General features: G+C 41.0%; 1 protein-coding gene and 1 non-coding gene across 2 annotated transcripts in view; both read left to right on the top strand.

The window, feature by feature from the left end:
* Nucleotides 1-372: 372 nt before the first annotated feature.
* Nucleotides 373-27068, top strand: part of efnb2a (ephrin-B2a) — a 61896-nt gene continuing 35200 nt past the window's right edge. Inside the window, exon 1 of the mRNA XM_080196883.1 lies at nucleotides 373-1064. Within this exon, the coding sequence (XP_080053009.1) occupies nucleotides 946-1064 (119 nt within the window). The 5' untranslated portion in view covers nucleotides 373-945. The remainder of the gene's footprint in view (nucleotides 1065-27068) is intronic.
* On the top strand, nucleotides 23093-23199 carry LOC145349573 (U6 spliceosomal RNA). The gene has a single exon (XR_013888097.1). It is a non-coding gene; the product is annotated as a U6 spliceosomal RNA (small nuclear RNA).

Raw genomic sequence — 27068 nt, 5'->3', positions numbered from 1 at the left:
GCACCTTCATCAAATGATAATGAGATTTGTGTTAAACCACAATTTCAATTAGCAAGTGTAAATGAAATAGTGTGAGGGTTTACACAGGGACTATGTTTACTTGCAGTGTTTTTATTTGGTTTACCTGTGCTGTGGGGCTGGCTGACTCAGAATCAGCCTTTCAGGCCAATGTCATAACAATGGAGAGGGGGTTGTGGGGAGGCTTTGATAGACAGCTCCGGGGACCAATGAGAATGCAAATGTGCCTGTCAGTCAGGCTGCAGGTGGCTGTCTGAGCCAATGGGAGGCTGTTTCGGTATTCCCCCAGCTGGTGGCTGGCTGGTATATAAGGTTCCTGCAAAGCGCTGCCTCATCACGTCCTGGACCGTGTAAGTGGCTAAGTGGATCGCTGAGCCAGACAGAAATATCTACACTTACAGACATATATAACACACAGACACGCATAGAGCGCGGTGTGCATACACATCGCTCCACACTTGTGCTTAATATCCCAGCGGACACACTTGGACATATTTCGCCAGCAACAACGATTCATTAAACGAGGAAAGAAAGAAAGGTTTGCCATCACTGAGATTGTGTTTTTTTTTCTCCCCCTCTTGCCTCGTTCTACCGGCTGCGTTGCAAGCAAGTGTCTAAGGTACAAAAACAGAGTTGCAGCGATTTAAAGTAACAGAGCGGACGGGGAATGAGGAGGGCGATCGGAAGAGTGTGAGGGCGAGTTCTCTCCCCCTCCGTTCTGCAGACAACTACTTCAGCGGATCAGCAGCAACAGCGAGCGGAGAGTCCATCCAAAGTTTCGGCCAGGCAGTCTCGGATCAGAAGTGCGCTTTTGGTTAAAATAAAAAAAAGGGATACCGTTCAGACAATTGAGCGAGGGGCCACCCAGCACCGGGATAGCCGTAAAGATATATTTCGATCTCCAACTGGACAAAGTGATCGGTGACGATGGCGATAAGGAACTCGCTTTGGAAATACTATTTGGGAGTTTTGTTCGCTTTATGCAGGATGGCAATATCAAACTGTGAAATTTTGGCACCTATATACTGGAATTCCTCAAATCCCAAGTAAGTGAGCAGCTGATGGTCTTGTTCAGGTTCAACACCTGCAGTTTTGGATGTTTTATTTCTTGTGTTATACACAGAGAACGCAGTACATGGTGGAATCAACTGTACAGCGTAGCTCCCCCCCCCCACACACACACATATCTCGGTGTTACTGTAATCACAAAGGTGTGATCATCCTCACAGTTTAGAAGCGGCTCCTGTGATCTGTGTGTGTGTGTGTGTGTGTTTTGGGGGGGTGGTGGTGAGGGGTGGGGGGAGCGGCTCCTGTGCTCAGTGTGTGTGAGGGTGGATGGGTTTGGGGGGGGTGTGGTGAGGGGTGGGGGGGCGGCTCCTGTGCTCAGTGTGTGTGTGGGGGGGGGGGAGGGAGGAGCTCCTGTAATCAGTGTGTTTGTGGAGGGGTCTCCTATGATCAGTGTGGGGGCAGAGGGAGTTCCTGTGATCAGAATGGAGGAGGAGGGGGCTGCTGTAGTTAGAGTGGGGGGGGTGGAAGAGTGTTGTACCCAGTTAGATGGCTGTTTATACCGAGGGCCGCGATTACAGAAGGATCTCGGGGACTGAGCTATGAATTGTTTGGCCGCGCTCTCAACGCGAGACCAAGGTTGCTTAAAGCTGACTGCTCTGATACATTGAGTTTATATATATATATATATATATCAGAGTGGTGAGGGCAGGTGGGATGTGATGAGCGCTGGGGAAGTAAAGGGAAGCTGGTATCCATATGGATCCAGTCTGTCTCTCTCTCTGGCGAGCCCGGGCTGGGAGAGCAGGAATATGGAGGTGACCAGGAGGGTTGCAATAGGAACCGTGTGGTGCTCTTCCTGGGGGGAGGTTGTGGCGGGGGGAAGCCTCAAAAGACGCGGGTCTGAATCCTAGCATGAGCAAGCAGTCAGATAGAGAGGAGCAGTTGACGTTAGTGGGAGATTGTACTAATGTTGGTCGGGGTGGGTGGCGAGGCGGTGGGGGGATAAAGCGACTCTACCTGTCAGTGTGGTGGACAAGACTCCGCAACCAGCAATAAACCTAGGAGGCTTTGGCCAAGTTTTTCTCTTTAACCCGTAAGGCGATTCTCTGCAGCAAATCAAATCAGTTCCACAAGCCCCGAATTACCCCCAAATCCTCAGGTTAAAAGTTGGTACAGAAACACCGAGTGCGGAGCAAGTTGTCTTATCAGTCCTGCACGGGAGGCACACGCGTTTGGAAATGAAGGCATTGAATAGGAATCAAAATGAAGTAACCCAGCCGCTCGTCCCTCCTGTCCACTCAACCCAAAAATTCCCCTTCCAGCGACTGAAGCTGCTGCGAACGTAATTGGTGCAAGTGCTAAAAGCAAAAAAAAATGAACCCCCACCCCACTCAAAGAAAATGTAAAACCAAACTATAAATTCTAATGTGAATCCCCAAACCTGTCCCGCTGTCAGCCCAGGCTGCTCCCACCCCTATGAATGAGCCTTTTAGATTCCTGTTAGCACTCTATCATTCCAACGCCTGGAAGGAAAGGCAAACAGCTAAAATCGTGTTGGCCCGTGAAGTGTTTTGTCCGTGATCCAGCCTCTTCTGGCGAGCTGTGTTAAACCTTTTCGGCTGGAATTCACTGAGCAAATGTTTGTTTAAAGTGTTAAACTAAATAGAGTGTCCCAGCTACCAAAAAAAGCAGGGCAAGATAAAAAAAACTTGATGACAAATCTAAATAAGCCCAGTTTTGCCTCCACCTTTTTTTCAGACCTGATACTTTCAAAAGAGTGACTCACCCCATCAGCATTTAAAGTTAATAGGGAATTTTCCGAGGTAGTTTTATCGGTTGATGATTTTTTGCATTTTCATCATGAATCTTAAAGCGCCAGACGGAGATTTTTAAAGCACTTGCAGCGTGTTTTATGACAGTTAGTAACAGCTTATTCAATAAAGTGGGAAAATATTCCCTTGTTACCAAATTCTCAAGTCCTAAGTATAACTTTTTTCTTGCTTCTGAACTCGGTCAAGTGCAGACTCTGGAGGTTATTGCCCGAGTTTTAAACGTACATAACGCTGCGAGTTAGTGCGGGGTTAAGACTGCATGTTCCTCTAAATCAGGGATCGATGGAGTCTGATCGAACCTAACAGGGTTTGGATTAGATTTAGGCACACAATAAAAACTGGAACATTGATTGAGAAATCACATTACGGCCTCACCATTTATCTTCAGCCAAGTTGACACTTTCGCTCAATAAAAAAGAAAGCGTTGGGAAGCGAGAAAAAGTTGAGAGTTGCTCTGAATGAGCCATATGGTCCAACAACGTATAAACTAACCTCCGGAAACTGCTCAGGGCGCTTCTGTTCTCTGGTCCCAGACCTACAGAAAAAGATCTCATCAGCATTTCGGAGTGAATCGGCAGGTGCGAACTTTTTTGCTCGGTAGGGTTGGGGGGGTGGGGGGGCGGGGAAGGACTGGTCAATTTAAATTTTAAGAACATAATACAAGTGCTAACTACGTTTGTTGGATTGGAGAATCGATTTGAGAATAATAGGGAGGGGGATACATTTCTCACTCTCCTACTAACCGCTCTTTGAAAACTATAGCTATTTTCCCGGACCATGTAAGTACTCAAGTCTTAACTTTCAACAACTCTGAGAAGACAGATTATCGAAGTAACCCCGTCAGCAGCCACTAGAAGGAAGAAAGTTGCGAGAAGATTTGAATGAATCTTTCTCCAGCTATCTCTCCAAGCGAGCACAGTCACAATCTCCCTAAGAGACAGCAGCAACAGGTAACTGGGTTAATACCTATACTGGATGGTGAAAGAAATATAAACCAGAGCCATAATCATCAAATAGAGACAAATTAAAGTCTGATGCGGAACGTGCTTGAGGCAGTGGAGCATTGCACAAGTACCCGGGGGCATCCTGTGCGAAATGAAACATTTTAGTTACAGCGTGTTGTTGGAACGGTTTGGAACTGAAAATGATCATGGTCATGGCAAATAAGGGAGCCGTGCAGAGCAAATGGTGCTTGCAGTAAACCTGAGAACATTTTCCAATTCTTCTTAAAAATAAATAACACAAAACTCTTTAACTCAGGAATTTTGCGAACGGCGTGTGATTGGAACCTTGCATCCTGTTTGCGAAATTCAAATCTTGGCCTGCATTAATATTTTGCGGTTAAAATGAGTATTCATGTTGCGCCCTGGCGCCTTTGCGTGTCTCAACACATGCCCATGGATGTTTAATAAACCCTTGAACTTTATATAGTCATGTTGATGTACCACTGGCGCGGTTCCTGACAATACATATAAAACAAATAAACTTGAAACTCATTCAAACTGAACTTAGTCTAATTGGTGCACTCAAGTTAGAACCAAAAAAAACTCCTAATGTTAACAAATTAGGAACTCTGGTATTAGTTTTTTTTTTCAAATTTGAAGGACTTCTGATAAAAATGAACGGAAATTTCAGGCGGACGATAAGGTTTATTTCTGAAGCGCCGCATTTTAGTTCATGAGGAGGTGGGGAAGAGATGCAGACCTTTCCAATCCTTACAGAGGTCACTCCTGATGTTTAAAGCAGCAGACCCTTTCACCGAAATCTCAGTCGGTAGCTGTCGTAGCTTTTCTTATATATACTTCTTGGTTTTTGACATTTTTCTTATTTCTGAAAATCATCGTATTTCCCACAACATAGACCGGGGTTGGGGGCTGAACAATCGTCTTCCTTACCGGGGTCAGATTGTACAAAGCATTCTGAGACAATTTTACAATCTAAATCAATAATTTCCCATCAGGATAATTGGAATGTTGCACCTGATGATGCATCACCAATATTTCCTTATTGGGTTTAGAGACTTTTGAGACTCAGACTTATGAGTGGTTGATGGCTTTGTTCAAAGCATAACCATTATGGACCAGGTATCTTAATATATACAGAGTAGCCAGCCTGCTAGGATTTCCCTGGAATCTCCAAGATTAATGACTAATCTCCACGAACACCACTGCCAGTTCAGGAGAAAACAAAATCATAGTGTCATGAAAAAGACCCTTCTGTTGATTACTTATTAAAAAATTGGAGATGGGAGTAAAGACACTTTGATTAAATGGGGCAGTTGATGATACAAAGTGATGAATTGAAACCTGATGCAATATATTCAACTTGAAGTTGGCCAATTTAAGGAGAGTCAAATTTTGCTTTGAAGTTATTGTATTTTCACTGTGTTGTGCATCTGTTTACAAGGGCCTGATCCAAGGTGGCACTTAAAACTGTCTGACAAGGGCAGGCTTGTCAGATCTGCAGTCTGCATTGTAATGAGTCAGAGTGTCTTCATGCATTGCAGGGAACTGATAATTTTCTACAGCTCATTGGTTTGATGCAATAAAATCCCACCAGAGAATGTCCATGTAGTATGTTGAGATTAATGAGCATCCTGTTCATAAATACACTGGTTTAGATGGAGCATTTGCACAAGTACAGGTTCATTGCTTGTTTGCTCACCAGGAAGGAATTTTTGCTAGCTTGATGTAATGTTACTCCAGTGCTTCTGCTGTAATTACAGGAAGCAAGGATCAATTATAGTTAAATTCAGTAATACATGTAACTTATAAGATCCTTATTCCCTAAACTCAATTGTTATCTCCATAACTCTGTTGGAACTCAAAAGAGTTGGAAAGATAATTCACATTTTCAATCAATGATATAATCAGTCATTTATTCCACAAATAGTGAAATAGTGTATTTAAAATTAATTCAAACAAATTTCCACTTTCCAAAAAATGTGAAATAGGTTTCAATATTACTCAAGGGTTTACAATAATTATTTATCATTATGTCCCAGAATTATATTACTTCACTTCAATCCCATTTCATCATAAACTTAACTGCCTTATCACAGTGGCAAGGGTATAGTTTTCTGCTTATTCACCAGTGCTGACAGTCAATGCCAATTGTAGTAGAGAGAACTATACAGCGTTTGTGGTTTGCGTCAGGGGGTTTACTTATACAGAAGGCATAATAAACACACTTAGCACCCTCCAATTACTGTTGCTTTCTCGTTTTTACAACAACACTGATGCTTTAAATCCTCAGAAAATGGGCAGAAACTCCTTAAGTTGGAATTGTTCAACTAGTAACATTATCCAGATACACAAGTGCACAAAAAAGTTATTTTTTCTGGTGTAGGTGTACTGCTTATACATAACCATAGAAAGATTTATATTTTTCATTCACTTTTTCATTGCTGCTTAATGCAGATGATTTGATCAACATGCCAGCTAGGTATTCTGTTCAACCTGTGTTCATAATATACTGAAACAGACCATATTATTGTATCGACTTTAGAACAATGCAAATTACAGCATACATGGAGGTCACTCAGGCCACTTACTATGTGTTCAACTGGAGCTATCCATTTTCATCTAATTTTCCTGGCCCTTTCCTTATAACCTTTTCATTTTTTCTTTCCAAATTCTTATCCAACTCTCTTCTTAATATTGGAATCTATATTTCAATAGTTGCTAAGGTATTCATGTTCTAATGATAATCTTTAAAATAGAAATATACTTGTTGCTTGCCTTTTTTGATCTTTCATTGATATTCTTGAGTTTCTCCTTCCTTGTTATCCATCTGCCAATTAGTAAAATGAATCATTCATTATTCACTTCTTTCTAAACCCTTTGTAATTCTGAAAGCCTCTATCAGACCCCTTTCCTGTGCCAGTGCAAAAGGCCCCAATTTTTAATGATAACCTCTTCTTTCTGGTATAATTCCCTGTTGTACCTTTTCTATAGTACTTATACCTTTCCTACGCGCGGGGGGTGGGGGGTGGAATTGATAAAGAAGGATGTCGCTTTTACTATCACAAATCCTTGTTTCAAATTTCCCTTATCGGTGGAAGTTTTACAGGCCAGCAGGTGGTAGATTAAGAAAGAAAAATGCAGGGACCAAACCAATCTCTTCTGACCAAACAACAGGACATGGTGAACTATAATTATTCATGATTTCAGAAAATTAAAATAAAATGGTAAATCATTGGCATCTTTAGGGATTATAGTGTGCTTTTAAGAGGAGATTTGAGAGAAGCTGTACAGATACCATTAGTGGGATTTCTTTTGAATCTGGCTTGACTACCTCAGTAAAAGATGTTTTTTTCTAATTCCTGTCATAAATAGTGTACTTAGAGGATGTTGGAGAAGGTTGTTATTTGCTCTGTGAATCTCACCGCCACAATTGTGTTTTCTATCTAAAAGCAATTCAAAGAGACGCGAGTAAAATATAATTTCTACCAATTGCCTGTGCACAGCACATTTTACCTCAGCCTGTCTGTTTAGTTCAAATCATCAAAGGTAGGGGCAACACCCTTGATATTTTTCGATAAAAGCAGATTCTGGACAGGATCCAGGTTTACATCATAATAATCCTAACCGCAAAGAAAAAAGACTCGTCATTATTTTAGACATAATATCCCAGCCATTAGTCTCCATGGAGGTCGGGGATAGCGACCAGGCAGTAGCAGCTCATGGCACACAGAGCATGAGAAATGCAAATGCCGACACTGGTACTGAGATGGAAGACTGTGCTTTATGCTCACGTACCCTGAATGGCCAGGCAGTGGATTTAACTTCATTAAAAAGCATGTCACTTTTCAGAGAAAGGACAGCTCTTCGATGACAAGTTATTCCATTTGCATTTTGAAAGCCCATCAGCATCTGTATTATTGAGGCCTTCAAAATTCACAGGCATAATTTAAACTAGAGTATGCTGTGCACTGATGTGGCTATTTGATGGCAGGATGAAATACTGAGATTTAATTTGATTTCAATGAACATATTCTCAGTTCTTGGCCAAGATGAAGTAGCCCAAATGATTCATTCCTGGCTATTATGCTTACTGTTAATTCAGAAAGGCAGTTTTCCCGCAATGCAGTGTCATTTTTAATATTGTTACATTGTCAAACACATTTGGTGACTTGATTCAGTAGATAAATGCAACATTGTGATTAAAATGTCAAGAGATGTGATTTGAGGTAACACTGGAATGTGATCATTAGTTTCTGTTTCCCTGAGTTAGGGAGGATAAAGAGCCAGGGTCCCATAAAAGTCCCTGTTGGAAAAGTTTGAGAAGAGCAGAGATCAGATTATCTGGCATTATGCTTAAAAAAAATTTCCTTCAGTAACCAATTTAAATGATCACATTTTATCCATAATAACCTATAGGTAGCTTCTTTGGTGTAGGTAGAGACATGTAAACTCAATTTTGTCAGTATAATTAAGTTTTCTGGAAAAATAATTCTTTAAAACCATTTTAAAAATCCAGTGGTTCAGGATCTTTGGATCCAAATGTTGTTTAAAAATTAATTTGCTTCCTTATACTTGAGAAAGATCCTTCCTTTGTTATCTTAATTAAATACAAGTTCCAATTCTCAAATTCTAATTATTGCTGAGACCAATCTTTTCTCTTAATGAACCAACATATCCAAGTTCAATTAATAAATTGATTCAAGTTCAAGAGCATCATTGTACAAGGAATACATTGATATAACCAGATTTTAAAAGCGGAAACTACCTCATGCATTGTGACAACTGAAGACACACGAGCCTGGGAATGATCTTGGGTAAAATTATACAGACACTTAACATGGGCTTGCAACAAATTCATCTTTATGCAACATTAAGGGAGACATTACATTGTATAAAATAAGCATGTTCATGCTTTTTTTTAAAACTTGATTGGCTTTGATATAATATGCTACACATTCATACAGCAATATCTTGAGAGCATGTGTAGGCTCATTGGGGAAACCTCTGTTAATTACCTCTAGGGATTATTCTTGTGTCAAGCAGTTTTACATCAAATAGGGTTGATGAGTCCTTTCATACTGATCATTGAACGATACCAACTAATCTCAATGTATTAAACATTTGTAGATAAGCAGCTGTATATTGATTGCATTTGGAATTGGCCACAGAACTTGCATTTATATCAGGACTTTTTCTTTCCTTAAGTACTAAAACAGTAGAAATTTGCTGTCATGTGGTACAATAAGTATATGCACCTTATGTATATTTTTACAATATTCTGTGAAACAATTTGTATACTATATGGATAAATTGAACTCATAAGTACATAAGAACATAAGAACATAAGAAATAGGAGCAGGAGTAGGCCATCTGGCCCTTCGAGCCTGCCCCGCCATTCAATAAGATCATGGCTGATCTGTCGTGGCTCAGTTCCACTTTCCCGCCCTCTCCCCATAACCCTTAATCCCCTCTCTTATCAAAAACCCATCAACCCGCTTCTTAAAAATATTTAGCGAGGCAGCCTCCACCACTTCAACGGGCAGAGAATTCCAGAGATTCACCACCCTTTGAGTGAAGAAGTTCCTCCTCAACTCCGTTCTGAACCGCCCCCCCTTTATCTTGAGGCTGTGCCCCCTAGTCCTACTGTCTTTTTTGAGCGGGAAGAGTCTTTCCACCTCTATCCTATCCATCCCATTCATCATCTTATACGTCTCAATGAGATCTCCCCTCATTCTTCTAAACTCTAACGAGTACAAGCCTAGTTTATTCAGCCTCTCCTCAAGTATGATCCTTGTTTTCTTTTATGGGAAATCTTTAATTCCAGTAGGAACCACCATTATCCAGGATGTAAGCTCCTGCAAAATAATGGTGCATTTGACTCTCCAGGGGTGACAGTAACATGTGATAGGAGGGGCGGGTCAATAAACATAGAACAGTACACTGTTGTCCTCATATCTTTAGTGTTCACAAATTGATTAACACGTCTTGAATTCTGCAGATTTGTATCTGATTTTTAAAAGTGCTGCTATGCTTATTAGAACCAGTCTGATGTGTTATTGTCAGGAGAATTTTAAGTTGTTGCACTCTGATGAAGAAACCAATAATTTGGTAAAAATAAATTGCCACAAAGTACTGAGCATGTAAATCAGCAGGAAATGTGAAACAAAGCCGTAAATACCAATTAAGAGTATAACAAGATGAATCTGTACTTGCTAACAGCAGTCACATTGTTATCGTATTTGTGCTATGTTCTTGTCTGTAAAATTGCATGAGAATGCAGAAGGTTTAGCTGCCTTAAAGCAAAAAAAGTCACGAGAAGCCTGTCTTCACACTTTTACACTCCACCTTCATGCTTAACCCCCGAGGAATTTTAATTTTGGCAAATATGCAATCTATTTCTCAATCCTACCTACCTCCAGATCAATCGTGAGAAAGGCAGTGCACTTAGAGATCTGCCTGACAGTACAATATGTATTAAGGGGTGAAAATGAGTCCATTTGCAACATTTGAGTCTTGACAGTTGAGCTTTTATTGGAAAGACAACCTGCTAGTCTGCTTTTATGTGGAGCGATTTCAATATGATTTATGCATCGAACTGTTGATTGAAATTATGTAACATTGAAGGAATGTGGGTGTAGATCATTCTTTAATTTCTTTCAGTTTGCAAATGAGGGAAGTAACAAAAGTAATTGCGGCTTCATGGAAGTTAGGTCAATCAAAAACTGTCTTGATGTTGGCTGATTTTGAGCTTAGGTAGAAAAGTTAGAGAAACCTTTGAGTTATTGCAATAAAGTTGAGGCTTTACCTCAAATTGGACAGTCGTGATGCATGTTTGTATCACAAACCTTCTGTTGAGGTTTTGCATCTCAAAGAATGATATTTATATGGAAAACCTGCAGAGTGAAGAGTTGACAAACAGGTTTCCCTAACTGCTGAGAGTTAAACTGTAATAGTTTCTTGATAGACATGTTTTCTCAGCCAGTATGCTTAGATTCAAATTATCATAAGGCAGTTCATTGCACTGTATTTTTCTGTTTAACTGGAGTTGAGAATTTAAAAAGTATGTTCGCCAGAAGTAATACTGCATCATGTTCTCCATAGAATCGCTGTAGTGCAGAAGGAGGCCGTTCAGCCCATCAAGTCTGCACTGACTCGCTGAAAGAGCATATAACCAAGACCCACCCCTCACCCTTACCTTACCCAATCTACCTTACCATCTTTGGACACTAAGGGGCAATTTAGCATGGCTAATCCACCAAACTTGCGCATCTTTCTCCCAACACAAAAGCAAAACACTGTGGATGTTGGAAATTTAAAAGAAAAACAGGCTGTAAATACTCAGCAGGCTAAGCAGTGTCTGAGAGGAGAGAAACAAAATAAGTGTTCCAGTTTGATGACCTTTCATCCATCATGACCATATTCCCCTTTTTGATATAAAAGCTTTAGATATAGATTTGACTCTTTTTGACACATTTAAGTGTTTGTTTGCTGATGCATCTATGTGTTTTCTTCAGAGACTTTTTTAAGTGTGGAATCAAAAATTAGGAGAAAGCCATAACACAATCATCTTCTATTTAAAAGGAAATCAGCCCTCAAGTAATTGACAATGAAAGGATTACACTGCAGATTGGAGCTGTAATGTAAATCAAAGGCCTGAATAGAAAGAGCCGGATCTAGCACGATTGAAATAAACAGTCACAAAGACATCAGCTGTAGTAATCTGATCGTTTCTAAAGCAAACTACCAATCCATTCCTTTCTGATTAATAATACAGCAAATGCACCCATTTTATATACAAAATATAAGCGGGAACCAGGAGTTGCCAAGGCAACATATAGATTTTGTTCATGTCCAAACTGACACATCTATCATTGTAATTTGAAAAGGAAAGGAGAGAAGCAGTGTTTAGAGCTGTTGAGCATTTTACTCCATAAGAGAAGGCTGGGATTAGGATATATAAAAGGCCTGTTTTTTGGCTTGGATTGGAGGATGGTAAAGAAAAGCTGCTCAGTTCTTGCTCATTCATTGTGTGTAATATGAAAAAGGTAGATTTAATTTGCTGCTTTATTGAAGTCCTGTATGCCTAACGCTCTAGATTGTACCATGGGCTGGTTAGTTTTTTTTAACTCCTGGCCCAGCAGCAGCTATTCGGTTGGATTAAGCTCGCTTTGAGATTGTTTCTTTCATCTATTTGTGCCACAGACAGGAACATGCTGAGTCGCAACAGAACGCAGGAGGATTGGTAGGGCTGAGGTTATCTGAAAGGAAAACAGAGCGCTTTTGATGCAGCCATCTTTCAGGCACTGGCTTTGGTCTCACACTCCATGAGAGGGGTAAAGATAAACATAGCACATTGTTCTTGCAGCGCTCTGTTAACTATATTTCTGAGTGCTGCTTCTTACCCAGTATAACTGGTCTGATCTTCAGTATCCAAGCCAGCCATTTCCCACCATGATCCCAGTAATATCCAGCTGGTCTCAGGAAATGGGAAGAAGATGCAGTATCAAATGCAGAATCTTTCATAAAAAGACTTTTACGTTCGATATTGAGGAGATTGTGGAAATGGGGAAGTACAAGAAATTCCTGCCAGTGCAAGATGGTTCCTTTTCGTTGACTTTTCAAGAGCCTGTTGTATTCATGCATCTTAATTTTTGTTCCCATGTGGAATACTAAAAAGACTTTGGTAGAAGAGAGCAAATCTGAGTTTGGGAGTATCTTTGTGTTTCACTAGGCAAAACAAGTTTTATTGGCTGTTAATTTGTATTTCAGCTGGACAATTCCATTCTGTGCCATTTGGAAGGAGACTTCTTGATTTGGACCTAATGATAACATGAGGTTGAATTTTGATCGTCAGATTTTAAATAGTTAGTGAAAGTCTTAGAGGTTCTGATGAGGTTTTAAGATTTTGTAGAGTCAGAGATACCTAGCTCAAAAGAGGCATTTCGGTCCATCATGTCTTCACTGGCCATTAAGCACCTATCTATTCTAATTCCATTTTCCAGCACGTGGTCCATTGCTGTGTATGCTATGGCATTTCAAGTGCTCTTCTAAGTGCTTCTTAATGTTTTTGTGTCTCTAGACATGCAAGAAAAGGTCAAGAAAAATTGGGCAAATGCATTCTTGCCAATAATCTTCACTATTTTCCTCCATCCTTTACTGTCCTGAAAATATTGCCGCCTTTGGGAATAGAATGATCACTCTCCAGCTCTTTACTCAAATGAATATCGTTCATCTGTGAGCTTTGGAAATAAATAAGGATGAGAAATTTAGCCAAATCTGATCTGTCCTGACTTAATGTCCACACAGGCATTTGGTGAATGATAATTTGAAGCTGGATGATTTTTGTCATTTTTATTTGGCCTGGCCTACATATAAATCCACAGCAATGGGATTGACTCTTAATGACCAAACAAACCACTCAGCTCAAGGGCAACTAAAGTTGGGTAACAAATGCTGGCCCAGTCAGTGACACCCACATCCCATGAGTGAACAGAAAAAAATCAAAGCTGGGACCTTCTTGTTCTGTACAGTCCACTGAACAAACTCTCGTACGCACCCTCAAATAGAATGCAAACCAATCTCAAGAAGAAATATAATCTTAATGTCACTTTGCCATACCACAAATATGACTTGAACAATCTGCTCAGAATTTTGTTCTGGTTTTGCTCTGAATGAGGTAGCAGTAAAACTAATTCAAGATGGAAATAGAAACAAAACTATTCGTGTAAACAATTTGCCAGGTTGTGAGCTGAGAAACCAAAACTTTCCCATTGTGTCAATGCAACTAAAACGTAGAAATCTATGAACAATGCTGGAATCTGGGGAAGAAATGCTAATCAATAATACCTGTGTATTTAGCACTTCTGATGATTCCTACCCTTCCAAAATTAAACCACTGAGCCTTAAATCCAATGGGATGAAGTAGAAAGGGTCGAGAGCTTCAAGTTTTTAGGTGTCCAGATCACGAACAATCTGTCCTGGTCCCCCATGCCGACACTATAGTCAAGAAAGCCCGCCAATGCCTCTACTTTCTCAGAAGACTAAGGAAATCTGGCATGTCAGCTACGACTCTCTCCAACTTTTACAGATGCACCATGGAAGTATCCTTTCTGGTTGTATCACAGCTTGGTATGGCTCCTGCTTTGCACAACACCATAAGGAGCTACAAACCATCAATGAATGTAGCTCAAACCATCACGCAAACCACCCTCCCATTCATTGACTCTATCTACATTTCCTGCTACCTCAGCAAAGCAGCCAGCATAATTAAGGACCCCACACACCCTGGCCATTCTCTCTCTTCCATCTCCTTCCTCCGGGAAAAAGATACAAAAGTCTGAGGTCAGGTGCCAACCGACTCAAGAACAGCTACTTCCCTGTCAGACTTATGAATGGATTTATCTTGCATTAACTTGATCTTTGTCTACACCCTAGCTATGATGTAACACTACATTTCTGCACTCACTCGTTTCCCTCTCTATGAACGCTGTGTCTTGTCTGTAGATTGCGCAAGAAACAATACTTTTCACTGTTTTTAATACATGTGACAATAATAAATCAAATCAAATTGGCAAAAAGATAGCTGAAAAAGCATCTTGCACTTGTGGAACTTGCTTAGACTTCCACTCCAGTGCAAAAAAAAAGTGAGTTTTCACTCTTAGATAAACTTATCTAAACAGCGAGCATAGATTTTTATCAAAGATTTGCTGATGAATTACCTAATCAAAGATTCAGGCAGCAAAATAGTTATGATTTTAGTCTGTCAGCTAGAACTGAAATATTTCAAATAGTCTCAAAGTTTGAACAAAATAATTTTTAAAAAATGTTGATAAACTAGTTAGCAGATTGCAGCCCGCTGGTGTAATGTTGAAGGCAACATTCTCTTGTGTTAGATATAGAGGCTTCTAAAGCAATACTGCAAGTGATTTGACCTAAAGCATAACATTCTTCTTCCTCTCCCCAGAAAGTTGTGAACTTTGGTGTATTTTCTTGCAGTTTTATAACTCAAAACAATTACATTTTCTCTCAATTTATTAACTATTATTTTCTAAGCCTACACCGTTATATAGAAATTCCATGTGTCTTCAGTTGATGTGATGCAGCAAATGTGATAGGTGATGTGTAGCGATCAGTCTGTTTCTCACCTCTTGCTTTCAGCTCTCATTGCTGGTTAGCAGTGTAACTATTGTGGAAAAACAGAGCTAAGTGTATAAGTCTCTCCTGTTAGTATGTAGCCTCTTCATCAGCCAACCCTATTGTAGTGTCTTCCTGTGACGGCATATGTGAACTGGGGACATTGTGGACCTAGGCTAAACTATAGGGGCCTCAAAGGAGGCCTGACCCTGCTGCCCGTCATAAAAAGGCCCACCGACATATGGTTTTGCCCTGATACCCATGAACCAAACCCCACAAATGTGGATAAATAGCCCCACTCTTGTGCATGTCGTGGGAGAGTAGAAAACTAAGGGAGTAAACCGTAGCAGAAAATCTGAGGTGGAGTCCCTCAGGCAGTAATCTGTCATTTATCAGGCAGTTTTTCTGGCAACTCTGCTGCGGAACAATTGCCAAACAGTAATGATTTCATCTTTCCTTTGGACATTCTTAGCAATGCTAAGAGGGGCCTGATGCTAAGGCAGCTCAGGATATCCATGCTATCTACCAAGACCTGAGCCCTGGAGAGGACACTTCAGCGTCAGGGTTTCCCCAGCTCTCTTGAGTCAGTAGTGACTTTATCGACTGGGTCATATGAGCCAAATGGATGGCCGCGTGCCCAAAGACATGTTGTATGGCAAACTTGCTGTTGGCATGACACTGAGACTGCCCACATCTCCAATGTAAGGAGACTTCAAGTAATTTGAGTCAACCATGGGATATCTTCACTACTCACGAGTGCCTGGCACAACTGGTCAGAAAGAGTGAAGAAAAAGCAGAAGGCAAAAGAAATGACAAGATGGTGGGAAATAGGGTCCGCAGGAAAGAAAAAAAAATCAGTCGACTCAGGACAATTATTTATTCTTGTGGGCTGTGGAGAGGATTGCAACTCAAATGCTTCAGTAGCCACAACAGTACAGATGCTCAGTACAGAAATGATTCACACCATGGGCACAGTCCATCGTCTTCTGAGATGGACGGATGTCTAACTAACCAAATAGAAATTTCCACCCCTTACATCATTTAACATTTGTTAATTTTTATGTGTTTCTCAATGTACTCTTCTCAAAACAACACACACGGTAATTGTCTAGTGACACATTAATTCTATCAGCCGCTTCTGAATTATATCTTATGCATCACTTATTCTCTTGATTACATTTATTCTGAGTCTCTGCAATAGCTAGATTTCAAAGCCGTAGCCAAAATCTTTGTCCTGTAAGCACTGAATGCCGCTTATTCGGTGTGAGATTGGGACCTTATTGCAAAGGAATTAAATAAATTTAATATAGATTGTAACATAGTTAGGAACAGGACTAAGCCAATCATCCCTTCAAGTCTGCTCTGCCGTTCAAAGCAATCATGGCTAACATATCTCAATTCAGCCTTCCTGTACTATCCACCTATCTCTTGGTCCTTGTAGTATTCAAATATCTACTGACCCTGACCATCTGCAATATGCCAAGGTAGAAAATTCCACAGATCTACAACCAAACACATGAGCAAAATATTTATACATGTAAGTTAGTGACACAAGTGCACTTTCATTCAAATATGAAACAGATTTGATTTCTTAGCATTGTGGCCTATAAATCAGTTCTGCCTCTCTACAAGATCACTAGAAAAACAGTAAGATCTACAAATATAAACCTCTTAGTTTGAGTGCTGTATAAAATCTGAGGAAATTCCTGACTCGGGGGTCTCAAAGTTGCATTAGTGAATTCACAAAATGTACAGAGTTTTAGATTTCATCTTTGCTGAAAAAAATGAATGTGCTGCTTAAAATATAAATTCAGAATGACTACCATCCAAAATCAATTACTGTCAAAAACGTATGAATTTTGGGATACAAGCGCTGACTTGACAACTCCTGGTCCACTGTAGGACTACAAGACTTCAAACTTATAAACATTCTAGTCCAGAATACTCCTCTAAAATGGACGGACAGAGCAGAAGGCCTTGAATGTATAATTATATGCTACCCACTCCCTGGTATGTCTTAGGTGCATGATGTGGATATGCACCTGAAGAAGAGGGAAACCTCTCAAAAGCTGGTGAGTTTACTATCAAATAAATCAGCTGGACTTAAACCTGGTGTTGTCAGACTTTTTACCATGTCTTAGGTGCGCCAGCAGTGGAATTTGTTTCATTTCTTCATAGCCACTGCATGTGTCTAGTTACAAGCGCAAATAAGAGAGGCTGAGCACATGCAATAGCTAGTAGGTAAATCAATATTTTCACTACTGGCTTTGCCCAATGTTTATGCACTCCATGGCAAGATGAACAATTTTGCTCACATTTATGTAGATTTGGCACCTCACGAGAACTGAGAAGTAATCATTGGATTCAAATTGTAAATAGTTGATTTACTGTTATTTTCATCTTCATCCTTGCGGACACAGAATTCCATCTGCCGAGAAGCTCCCATATTGGGAACCCGGACCTATATGCCAATGGACATCAAATCAGTAGTATTGTGCTTACTCTGCTTCTTGCAGGTGAGCCTCTGAGGAAGATGTTCCAGATGAAAAATTGCCATTGACTTTAACAATCCTCATTCCCATCCCACCTCATAATGTCACTACAAGATGAAGGAAACAATTGCTTTTGTTTCAATGGTGCCTGAACTGTATCTTTTTTATTATTTCCATTAAACAAAATTAATGGTATTTAAAACCATGAAAATTAGCAAGTTCTGCAGAAATACATTCCCTGTTGGATGGATTCTTTCTGCACTAAGTCACCATCTACTGTGGAACCGCTCGCTGAATTCCTTTTTAATCTTTACTCATGCATATCAAAGGCTGCTTTTCCCAGTATGATGCGGGAAAACATTGTAAGACCTATCCTTTCTGTTTGAACAAATCACATCCAAACAGTTTGTATTAACCTTATTGACTGTGTTTGGTCAGGGGCAGCTCACAAGGTATTTGCTTTGTAGCACGGAGCAAGCCATGTTAAATATCAAAGGGAGTGGCAGTTCTTGCTTCTTGAAATCCTTGTGTTTTCATGTTTTTAGCAGGCCAACTTGAATTTGCCATAATCTTTGAACAACCTTTGAGCCAAGGTTACAATGATGACTAGCAGAATAATCCCCTGGCTCTATTCATTGTCCTCGTCAGATATATCATTGCACACTTCGCTCCATGGTCTTGTCAAAGCAACATGAAGATAAAATGATGTTTGTATCAATGCTATTAGTGATAGCTCTTTCTACCTGAAATGGATGATTTTCAGTGTGATACCTGTATAGGTTATGTTTTTGATAGCATCTGTATGTCATCAATAACAAAGAACTTAAAATTACTATCAAGTTTATTGTCTTAAATATGACTTAAATTGTACAGTATCCAAAATCTCGAGTTACCTTTCAGTTTACAAATTATTTTATGCAGTCGTTTCTCTATACATTTTTAAATCATACACATATATAAAATGATGACTTCAATTGAGACTTAAATTATGACAAATTTTAGTTGTAGCAAGAGCAATGTTATAGACCTTTAAAAACTAACTTAGCTCATGTCTGATTTTTTTCTCTTGTAATTAAAGCAAAAACAATTCTTATAATCTCTGTGGTGAAGGCAGCAACAAATAAAAGTTGCAATGGGAATCCCATTTTAAGTGTCACCCAGTCACTCAAAGACTGGGATGTTTTATGGTCACAAGCATTAATCTTGAAGAGCCAAAACCTTCTGTGTATTTCTAGCTTCAAGCATTTAGTCTTTATTAACCAGCTAAACACACTGAAATAAACTGTTTGGTTTGGCCGAGCAATTTAAGTAAGTGTCTTGGGAATTTTAGGAGTAATTGTTTATGTAAGAACATTTAATAGTTTAATTTTTTTAACCACATTAATAGATTTTTGTCATGTTGAAGAATTCTTGTTGTAATATTAATTTGTATAAATATTTATATAAGTACATTCTTTGAGTCTGTCTCATCACTGGAAATTAATTTGTTTCCGAACTGTTGATAGTCAATGTCTGGAATAATTGTATTGTAACTCATCAAAGTAAACACAGAGCCATTTCACTAGCTGCCACTATATAGTCTAGGCCTTGGGAGCTGTGCCAGGCTGTAGCTTGTTGGAGCTGAAAATGCTGGAATCACGTCCAGACCTATTTCTCCATCAGAGCAGGAGGCTGCTTCCATGCTTGTGTAATACTTTCATTAAGATCCATCTGGCTTCCTTTGCCCTACAACGTTAGACACTTTGTTAAAGGAAAGCTCATTGAAGTCCATGTGGAGTTGTTTGCCCCTCTACACAGTTCGTTAGAAGGCAGCTTTCAGTTCTAGTTATAAGCAGCTATCTATTTACGTTTTGTAAGAGCCTAGCATCTGCTGCCTTTCTGTATAAGCAGCAGTTGGTCTCCCTGACTGGATCAGAGCCTCTGTTCAGAATGTCCAGCTTCGCCTCAGAAGCCTTGTGCTCCTATCACAAATCCACAGCAATCCATTAACTTTCTGGAACGTGGCTTAATATCAGTTGGGAGGTGTCTCACCAGTTTAATTTGCTATGTTACTTCACCTTTGTTAATCCCCTGTTCTTTTAAATTATAATGAAGAGGAACCATAATAAGGATACTAGCTAACAACATTTGGGATTTTTCTTTTGGACAAGGACAACAAATCCTTGTCTTTCAAAGTGACACGTGTTTGATGAAAGCTCCAAAAATAATTGTTGGAATCTTATTTTTGTGGAAGGTGAAGTAATCCAGCTACTTTCTCTCAAGCGTTCGCCTGCTCCTTTCTAGTGCCTTTTGGCAAAAAGGATACCTGGAAACATGACAGTACAAGGGAGAGAATAGTGAAGTGGAGAGTATTTCTTTATCTCTTTATTTGCTTTCTCCATTTTGGTTTTGACAGATTTTTTTTATCCATCTCACTTTATTATCATTCCAATTCTCACTTTGTGTCTTTTCAAACAAAAATAATACTTTCAAGAAGTTATAACTACACACATTTCGTGAATCCTTTTACAATGTAGTTATATGGACAAGGTGGGTAGAGTGTATGAACATGTCAGCATTTGCTTGGAAAGGTTTTGTTCCATGCCATTTATAATTAAATCCAATCACTCCTGCAAAAGTTTGCTATTGTTATTTAAGGGGTGGGGCAGTGGTTAGCACTACTGCCTCACAGCGCGAGGGACCCGGGTTTGATTACACCTTGGATCACTGTCTATGTGGAGTTTGCATGTTTTGATTTGATTTACTGTCACATATAATAGTATACAGTAAAAAGTATTGTTTCTTGCATTCTATACAGACGAAGTGTATGTACATGAAGCAGAAAAGGAGAGGGTGCAGAATGTAGTGTTTCAGTCATAGCTAGGGTGTAGAGAAAGGTCAACTTAATAAGGTAGGTCCATTCAAAAGTCTGATGGCAGCAGGGAAGAAGCTGTTCTTGAGTCAGTTAGTATGTGACCTCAGACTTGTGTATATTTTTCCTGATGAAAGAAGGTGGAAGAGAGAATGTCTGGGTGCGTGGGGTCTTTGATTATGCTGGCTGCTTTTCCGAGGCAGCAGTAAGCATAGTCAGAGTCAATGGATGGGAGGCTGGTTTGCGTGATAGACTGGGTTTCGTCATGACCCTTTGTAGTTTATTGCAGTCTTGGACAGTGCAGGGGCCGTACCAAACTGTGATGCAACCAGAAAGGATGCTTTCTGTGGTGAATCTGTAAAAGTTGGTGAGTGTTGTAGCAGACATGTCAAATTTCCCTGGCCTCCTGAGAAAGTAGAGGCCTGGGTAGGATTGTTGTTGCTGCAGGCTTGATGGGCCAAATGGCCGCCTCATGCATTGTTGGAATTTTATGAAGTCATTTCCTCACATTGTTATGGCCTCTGTTTAATCACTCAGCACAGGTTGGACATTTAATAATAGCACGACTTGTACATTTAAATTCACCATTTTTATTAGACATAAATGGATACAAAATTATGCTCAGAAGACAGTATGCAGAGCAGAGCCTTATGTTTGCCAAGCAAAATGGAACCTTCTGGCTTTGAATTTTGGCCTGTGGTTTGCCGACAGTGATGTTGGGTGATTCTCCCAGACCTCTGCACTGCTCCAGCAGCACAGTGGTTTGGGATTTTTGAGAGCAGGCCGTTTAGCAGGCTTCCCAGAGGGCACCATGGCCTCCGCGTCTCCTGGCTGCTGGATTTTCAATGTTGACAACTCCATGCCAGACTGAATAAATTATGTTAATGTGCACTCTCCTATCATTAGCAGGCCTGGCCCCTGGCACTGCCCAAGGGGGCAAAGTGGCAATGCCCAGTGGGCACGTTGGTACTGCCCACCAGGTATCAATAGTGCAGGAGGGTGTGGCCTGAAAGGGGATGGTGCCTAATGGGCCAGGCTCTCGGGGGGTTAGTTCGGCAGAGGTGGGGGGGTCCCACTGCCACTCTGCACTAGGGATCGTGGACAGAAAGAGGGAGGCCAACAACTGGGGCTGGCCATTGAAGTATTGGGGGGGGTGGAATCGGTAGATCAGGAGTACCGGGACCGGAGGGGGTGGGTTGTGGGGGGGGTGGTTCAGAGCTGGCCTGGACACACCAGTAGGCCAGCGATCAGGAGTGGGGAGGGGGTCTGGGGGTGGGGTGGGGAGGTGGAGAGTATGGGACATTCATTTTGAAAATCCCGCTGACAAAAATCTGGATTTACTCCAGGTTATACGCAAATTTGGCACTTAAAATATTTTTGGGAGAACCCCACCAGTTGAGTTGAGAATGTCTCCATCATTCCAGGACTTGTGTGCAGCATACAAGAGGATTTTGTATTTAATGCAGGCAGAAGTTTCCTGGATATGCCCAAAAAAAGTCAGATTCTGTGCCAAAGTTGCCAATCAGTATCTGTGCCAAAATTACCAATCTCATTCGTCTACATCAGATCGTAAAACCAAGCAGAAATCAGCATAAACAGCTGGGGCCTGAGGAAAATACAGAATTAAATCAATACTTTTTTCATGACATCCCTCATTATCTATGAAAATTTAAATTTAAAGCCATCAAACCACTGTTACATACCTCAGACATCATGGAGGAGAAATTATTTGCATTACGTTCCAATGATACTCCTTGGATCACATTGGTTTCCCGGAACAGGCAATATCATGGCCAGCTACATGTATGGCCCACATTGCGATCCCCATTGATGTTTCTAAATGCCACTAGCTGTACAGGTAGCAGCCCATGCACTGTCCCTGGGAGCTACTATATGTCTACAGCATTACCAGAAGTAGCACTCCACAAACACAATTTAGAGAATAAATTTGGAGTTGCTTTTCAATTTTGAATGTAAATTTTATGATGGCATGAGAAAACAATTGAAGAAATGAGTGCTAGTTGAAGTAAGAATTTTAAAGAAAAGTTGTGAAGCACCATGTATAGGGACTGTGGACGCTGCTAATCTAAATGGTTTAGGTTTGTGTCTACACTAAAAAAAACTAGTATAAGTGCAGGAAAATAGCATGAACTGCTATTTTGTGTGGAGAGATGATTTTAATAAAGGTGGATGTTTTCTACAATCAGTATATGACATTGAGGCATTTCGATGGAGTTTAACAAATGATGTAAAACCTTTGCCCTGAATGTGAGCATTAGGCTGATGTTTTCGTGCAAACCTGCAGAAGACTGGGCGCTTGCCTTTGGGAAATTTTAATTCTGTGAAAAATTTGCTTTCATGCCGAATGACTCTCATTGCAAGTATGCTGCTCACAAACCTGCGTGATTTAAAAATGAACAGCTTACAGAAATAGTTAATCTTCTGCTGTACAGCTTTCTTGTCTCTAATAAGAGCCATGTAAACTCTATCTCCTAGGATCAGTGCTGAAGTATTTATTGGCTATACTGAAGAGAGGGCACCTGACCTCATGAATGTAAATGCAGAATAACTCGATAGGGCTTCAGGAAGGATATTGCAACATGTTCTGGCATTGCTTCATATGCTCCACATTGAAAGCTGTAGTACATTCTTTTAATTGTGGATCAACACTTAAATTCTCTGCAAAAGAGAACACACAGGATTGTCCACCAACAATTTTAGCAGCCAATAAAACAATAAGATGCCTGTCATGACTTCGAAAAGGTCCATGATTTGGACCTGCTGGAATGTGAGGTGTTCGCTTTGGCAGCACTTAAACTAAAATTTGAACGATACAGAGAAGATTAGCATGGCCCCTGTGCAAGGACAACAAAAGATGTCCCTAATTGAGGCCTGTTAAGGCTGTCCAATCATGGAGCTCTACAGAGGTATGGAATGTGCAGTGTCTGGGTCACTGGCACTTGGGGTGAATACTCTGCACTGGGAAGTACCTGCCTGAGTATTGCAAACCATTTGTAAATCAGTTTCGGTGAAGGGACACTGGTCTCTAGTTATTTCAATGTCACTCCTTACAGTTACAAAAATTGTTTCCCCTACCTTCCCCCCACCGCACCAATAATCAGTAAGAATTGTTGAGATTAATTCATTTATTGTGATCAAACCTACTAAATGCTGAAAGGTTCAACATTTCAGAAAATGAAGTGGTAGTTTAAATTACAATTACTGAAAATTTGAAGGGTAACTAGGAAGAAAAAAGATGATACCATGTCTTTTTTTGTTGGAATGCAGCCCCTGAGGAGGAGTGATCCATGATCCCTGGTTAAGCTGCCACTAGCAGACTCTAAAAATAGGACTGACTTCGTACATTGAGTCCCATTTCATTCCCAACTCCCTAACTGTAAAAGATGATGATCCAGATTACCAGTGGTAATTGTTCAAATGCAAATCATATGCTGACAGGTAACTAATTACAGAGAGGCCCACAGTTACGTAATCACCAATGTTAAGCATCTACAGAGACAGTCAAATACACTAATCAGTTGCTACAGCCGGAAATGTTATGATATAGAGATGCTGGCGTTGGACTGGGTCCAACGCCGGCACCTCTACATCTTGACTACCATCGACACCACAAACTGCCGGATCCAAGTGGAGAGGATCCGCAAGAAGATTGCGCATATCGACACACACATCAAGTTTTTACAAAGATGCAAGAAAGCAGATGAGATACCGTCCCCAGTCCGCCGGAAATGTTAACTGAGCTAGAGTTTTACAGGAGTTTGATCTTCCCATTCCATCTTCTATCGGAATAGAAATAGTCTCCTTGTAGCCTCCTGCCTAAATGATGTTACTAAACTAACAAATGTATTTAATAACATATCGTCCATCAGGCCAAATGCATCTTCTGGCAGTTAAAGAGACAATGATTATTTTCTTCAAACAGGCTAGTTTGCTGGTCAGGCATCAGTGTTATGCTATGTTACTGCAATTCAGTATCACAATGCCACATTTAAATTCACTAAACCAGCATTGTTACTTGTCAAACCGACAGAGAGCAGTAGTCTGGCAACAAATTAAAGTGTAGCAGCTGGAGTTGAGGCAACGAGATCAGGAACATAGAAAGTGATCTGTTTGCTGGCCCAGTTCCAAATACTTCTGCAATTGCACTTCAGTTTCGTAAATTTCGGAAGAGTCCATTGAACTCAGATAAAAGCTAATCCCGTTTAGCATCAAATATAATCTAGACAGAAAAATAATTTCCATTTGCATTGGCGGGGGGTTGGATTTTGAGTCTTTCTTGTGCAGGATCGCTGGCGTGGGTGCAAAATCTGGAGAAAATCGGGAAATGTAGTTCTCTTCGGAGAGATCACGTTTCCTGATTTTTTTTTTTTCCCTGCCCCTTGCCAACAGTGCCACGAAGTTTATGTCCATACAGAGTGGGAATCTCATCTAAATAGATTTGAATGATTTATTAACAGCGCCCCCCACCGCGCCCCCCCCCCCCCCCCCCACCCTGCCACCCCGCCACCCCATCCCACTACATGAATTCACCTCATGGTTCACAACAGGTTTGGCCAAACGACATGGTTGGGGGCGCAGAGGTAAGCGTAGCCCCGAGGGCTGGGGGAAGAGGAACATGACTGGTCACTTCCCCGGCACAATTTGGCAATGTCAAGTAGCCCGGCACGGTAGCGTAGTGGTTAGCACTGCTGCTTCACAGCTCCAGGGACCTGGGTTCGATTCCCAGCTCAGGTCACTGGCTGTGTGGAATTTGCATGTTCTCCTCGTGTCTTCGTGGGTTTCCTCCGGGCACTCCGGGTTCCTCCCACAGTCCAAAGATGTGCAGGTTAGGTTGATTGGCCATGCTAAGAAATTGCCCCTTAGTGTCCAGGGATGCGCAGGATTGAAGGATTAGTGGGTATAATATGTAGGGATATGGGGGTAGGGTCTGGGTGGGATTGTGTTCGGTGCAGACTCGATGGGCTAAAGGGCCTCTCTCTGCACTGTAGAGTTCTATGATTCCCATGTCAGCCTGGCAATGCTAACCTGTGCTGGGGTGGGCTGAGTGAGAACCCAATGGATGAGGGGTAAATTTTGTGTGGTCAGGAGTGGGGGAGACAGCAGGGGGAGAGTGGGCACTGAGAGTGATGGGGATGCCAAGGATAGTTGGGGTTGGTGATTGGGAATGCTGGCAGTGTTTGTTAGTGGGGGGGGGAGAGTAGATAGGAATGCCAGCGATGTTTGTGTGCATGTTGGGGGTGGGGTGTGGGTAATGGGAATACTGGTGACAATTGTTTGGGGGGTGGGGGGGAAGTAACGGAGAGAGAGGACCTGATACTGTCTCTGTGGTAGAGCGAGGTAGGGGGTGGGGTTTAGCCTTTTATTCGTGTTTGGGTGCCTTGCCTGCTCTGAGGCTCCGCCCTCCCAGAGCTCACTCATTTCTTTTTTGACTATTCAAAATCGGGAGAGAACTGAGTCTGTGGAGTTGAAGAACTTCGTGCAGGTTATCTGTCAGATCCTGACACCGATAAGATTCCCCCCAATGATTACATAGAATGCCCCAGGACAGAATTGGGTCCCTGTCAAGTCTGAACTGGTGGTGGTCTCCACCTAAAACGCCCTCTCACTCAGTTTCCATTCTCTTTTAAAAGAACAAACAAGGCTGCATTTTGACTTTGTGCTATAGTAAACTGGGTAATAATAGCTAAACAACGGCTCAATTTACATCTCGATTTTTCTTTTCTTTTGCCGTCAATTGTACAGAGTCAAAGCCTACCCCACGGACTCTTTTTCAACAAAAGGTTGGGAACAGAGAATCCAACATTCTTTCCACCTTCCATCTAAGGGTTTTTGTTCTAACCTTTCCTTTCATTCTTATTGCCATTATCCTATTCCCTTTTGTTGCTGTCTTGCCAACCAGTGGAATCTGACCCTAGGCTTTGCTATCAGATGAGTGTGCTACAGGAACTGGGCATTCCAGTTCATGTTGGCATTGATAACCATTTTTGGCACAAGTTGGGTGACATTGTTCAGTTGGTGCCAATGTACCAGTGTTACTAACCTATGTATAAGCTTTCTAATTCTTCACCAATCTTTATTGTAATCAGCATTTGCGTTCTGGCAATTTTCTCATACTGGTTAAGATGAGGAATATTAGTGTAAGGAATGTTTCTGGCATCTAGTATTAGCTTCAAGTATTTCTGGCAGAAGTGTAAAAATAATTCTTCATACTGGGCCTTAGCAGTGATCTTTAATCCCCAACTTTAGAGAGCATTTCAGTAGCTGATATTTTATATTTCTACAACAAGAGGTCCTTTCTACTTCTGAGTTTGCCAGCTTAATGCTGACATGTACTGCATGAACAAAAGTAGGAGCAGGTGAAGGTCACTCAGCCCTCCAGCCTACTCCGCCATTCAATAAGATCATGGCTGATTGTTATCTCAACTCCACATTCTCACCTACACTCATAACCTTTCACCCCCTTGCTTACTAAGAATCTATCCAGCTCAGCCTTAAAAATATTTGAAGACTCTGCTTCCATCGCCTTTTGAGGAAGAGAGTTCCAAAAAACTCTCAACCCTGTGAGAGAAAAGAAGTCAGTTCATCACTGTCTTACATGAGTGACCACTATTTTCAGTGACCTCTACTGAATAGAGCCAATGTTTCGAGTCTGCTTGAGCTTTCGTCAGAGCCTCTGCCATTGAGCTCTGACAAAGGGTCATCTGGACTCAACATTAGCTCTATGCTTTCCCCATAGATGCTGTCAGAC

The sequence above is a fragment of the Carcharhinus amblyrhynchos genome, chromosome 10 (assembly GCF_965287045.1).
Source record: "Carcharhinus amblyrhynchos chromosome 10, sCarAmb.v2.hapA, whole genome shotgun sequence".
In the NCBI taxonomy this organism is placed as follows: Eukaryota; Metazoa; Chordata; class Chondrichthyes; order Carcharhiniformes; family Carcharhinidae; genus Carcharhinus; species Carcharhinus amblyrhynchos.
This window is presented reverse-complemented; position numbering and strand designations above follow the sequence as displayed.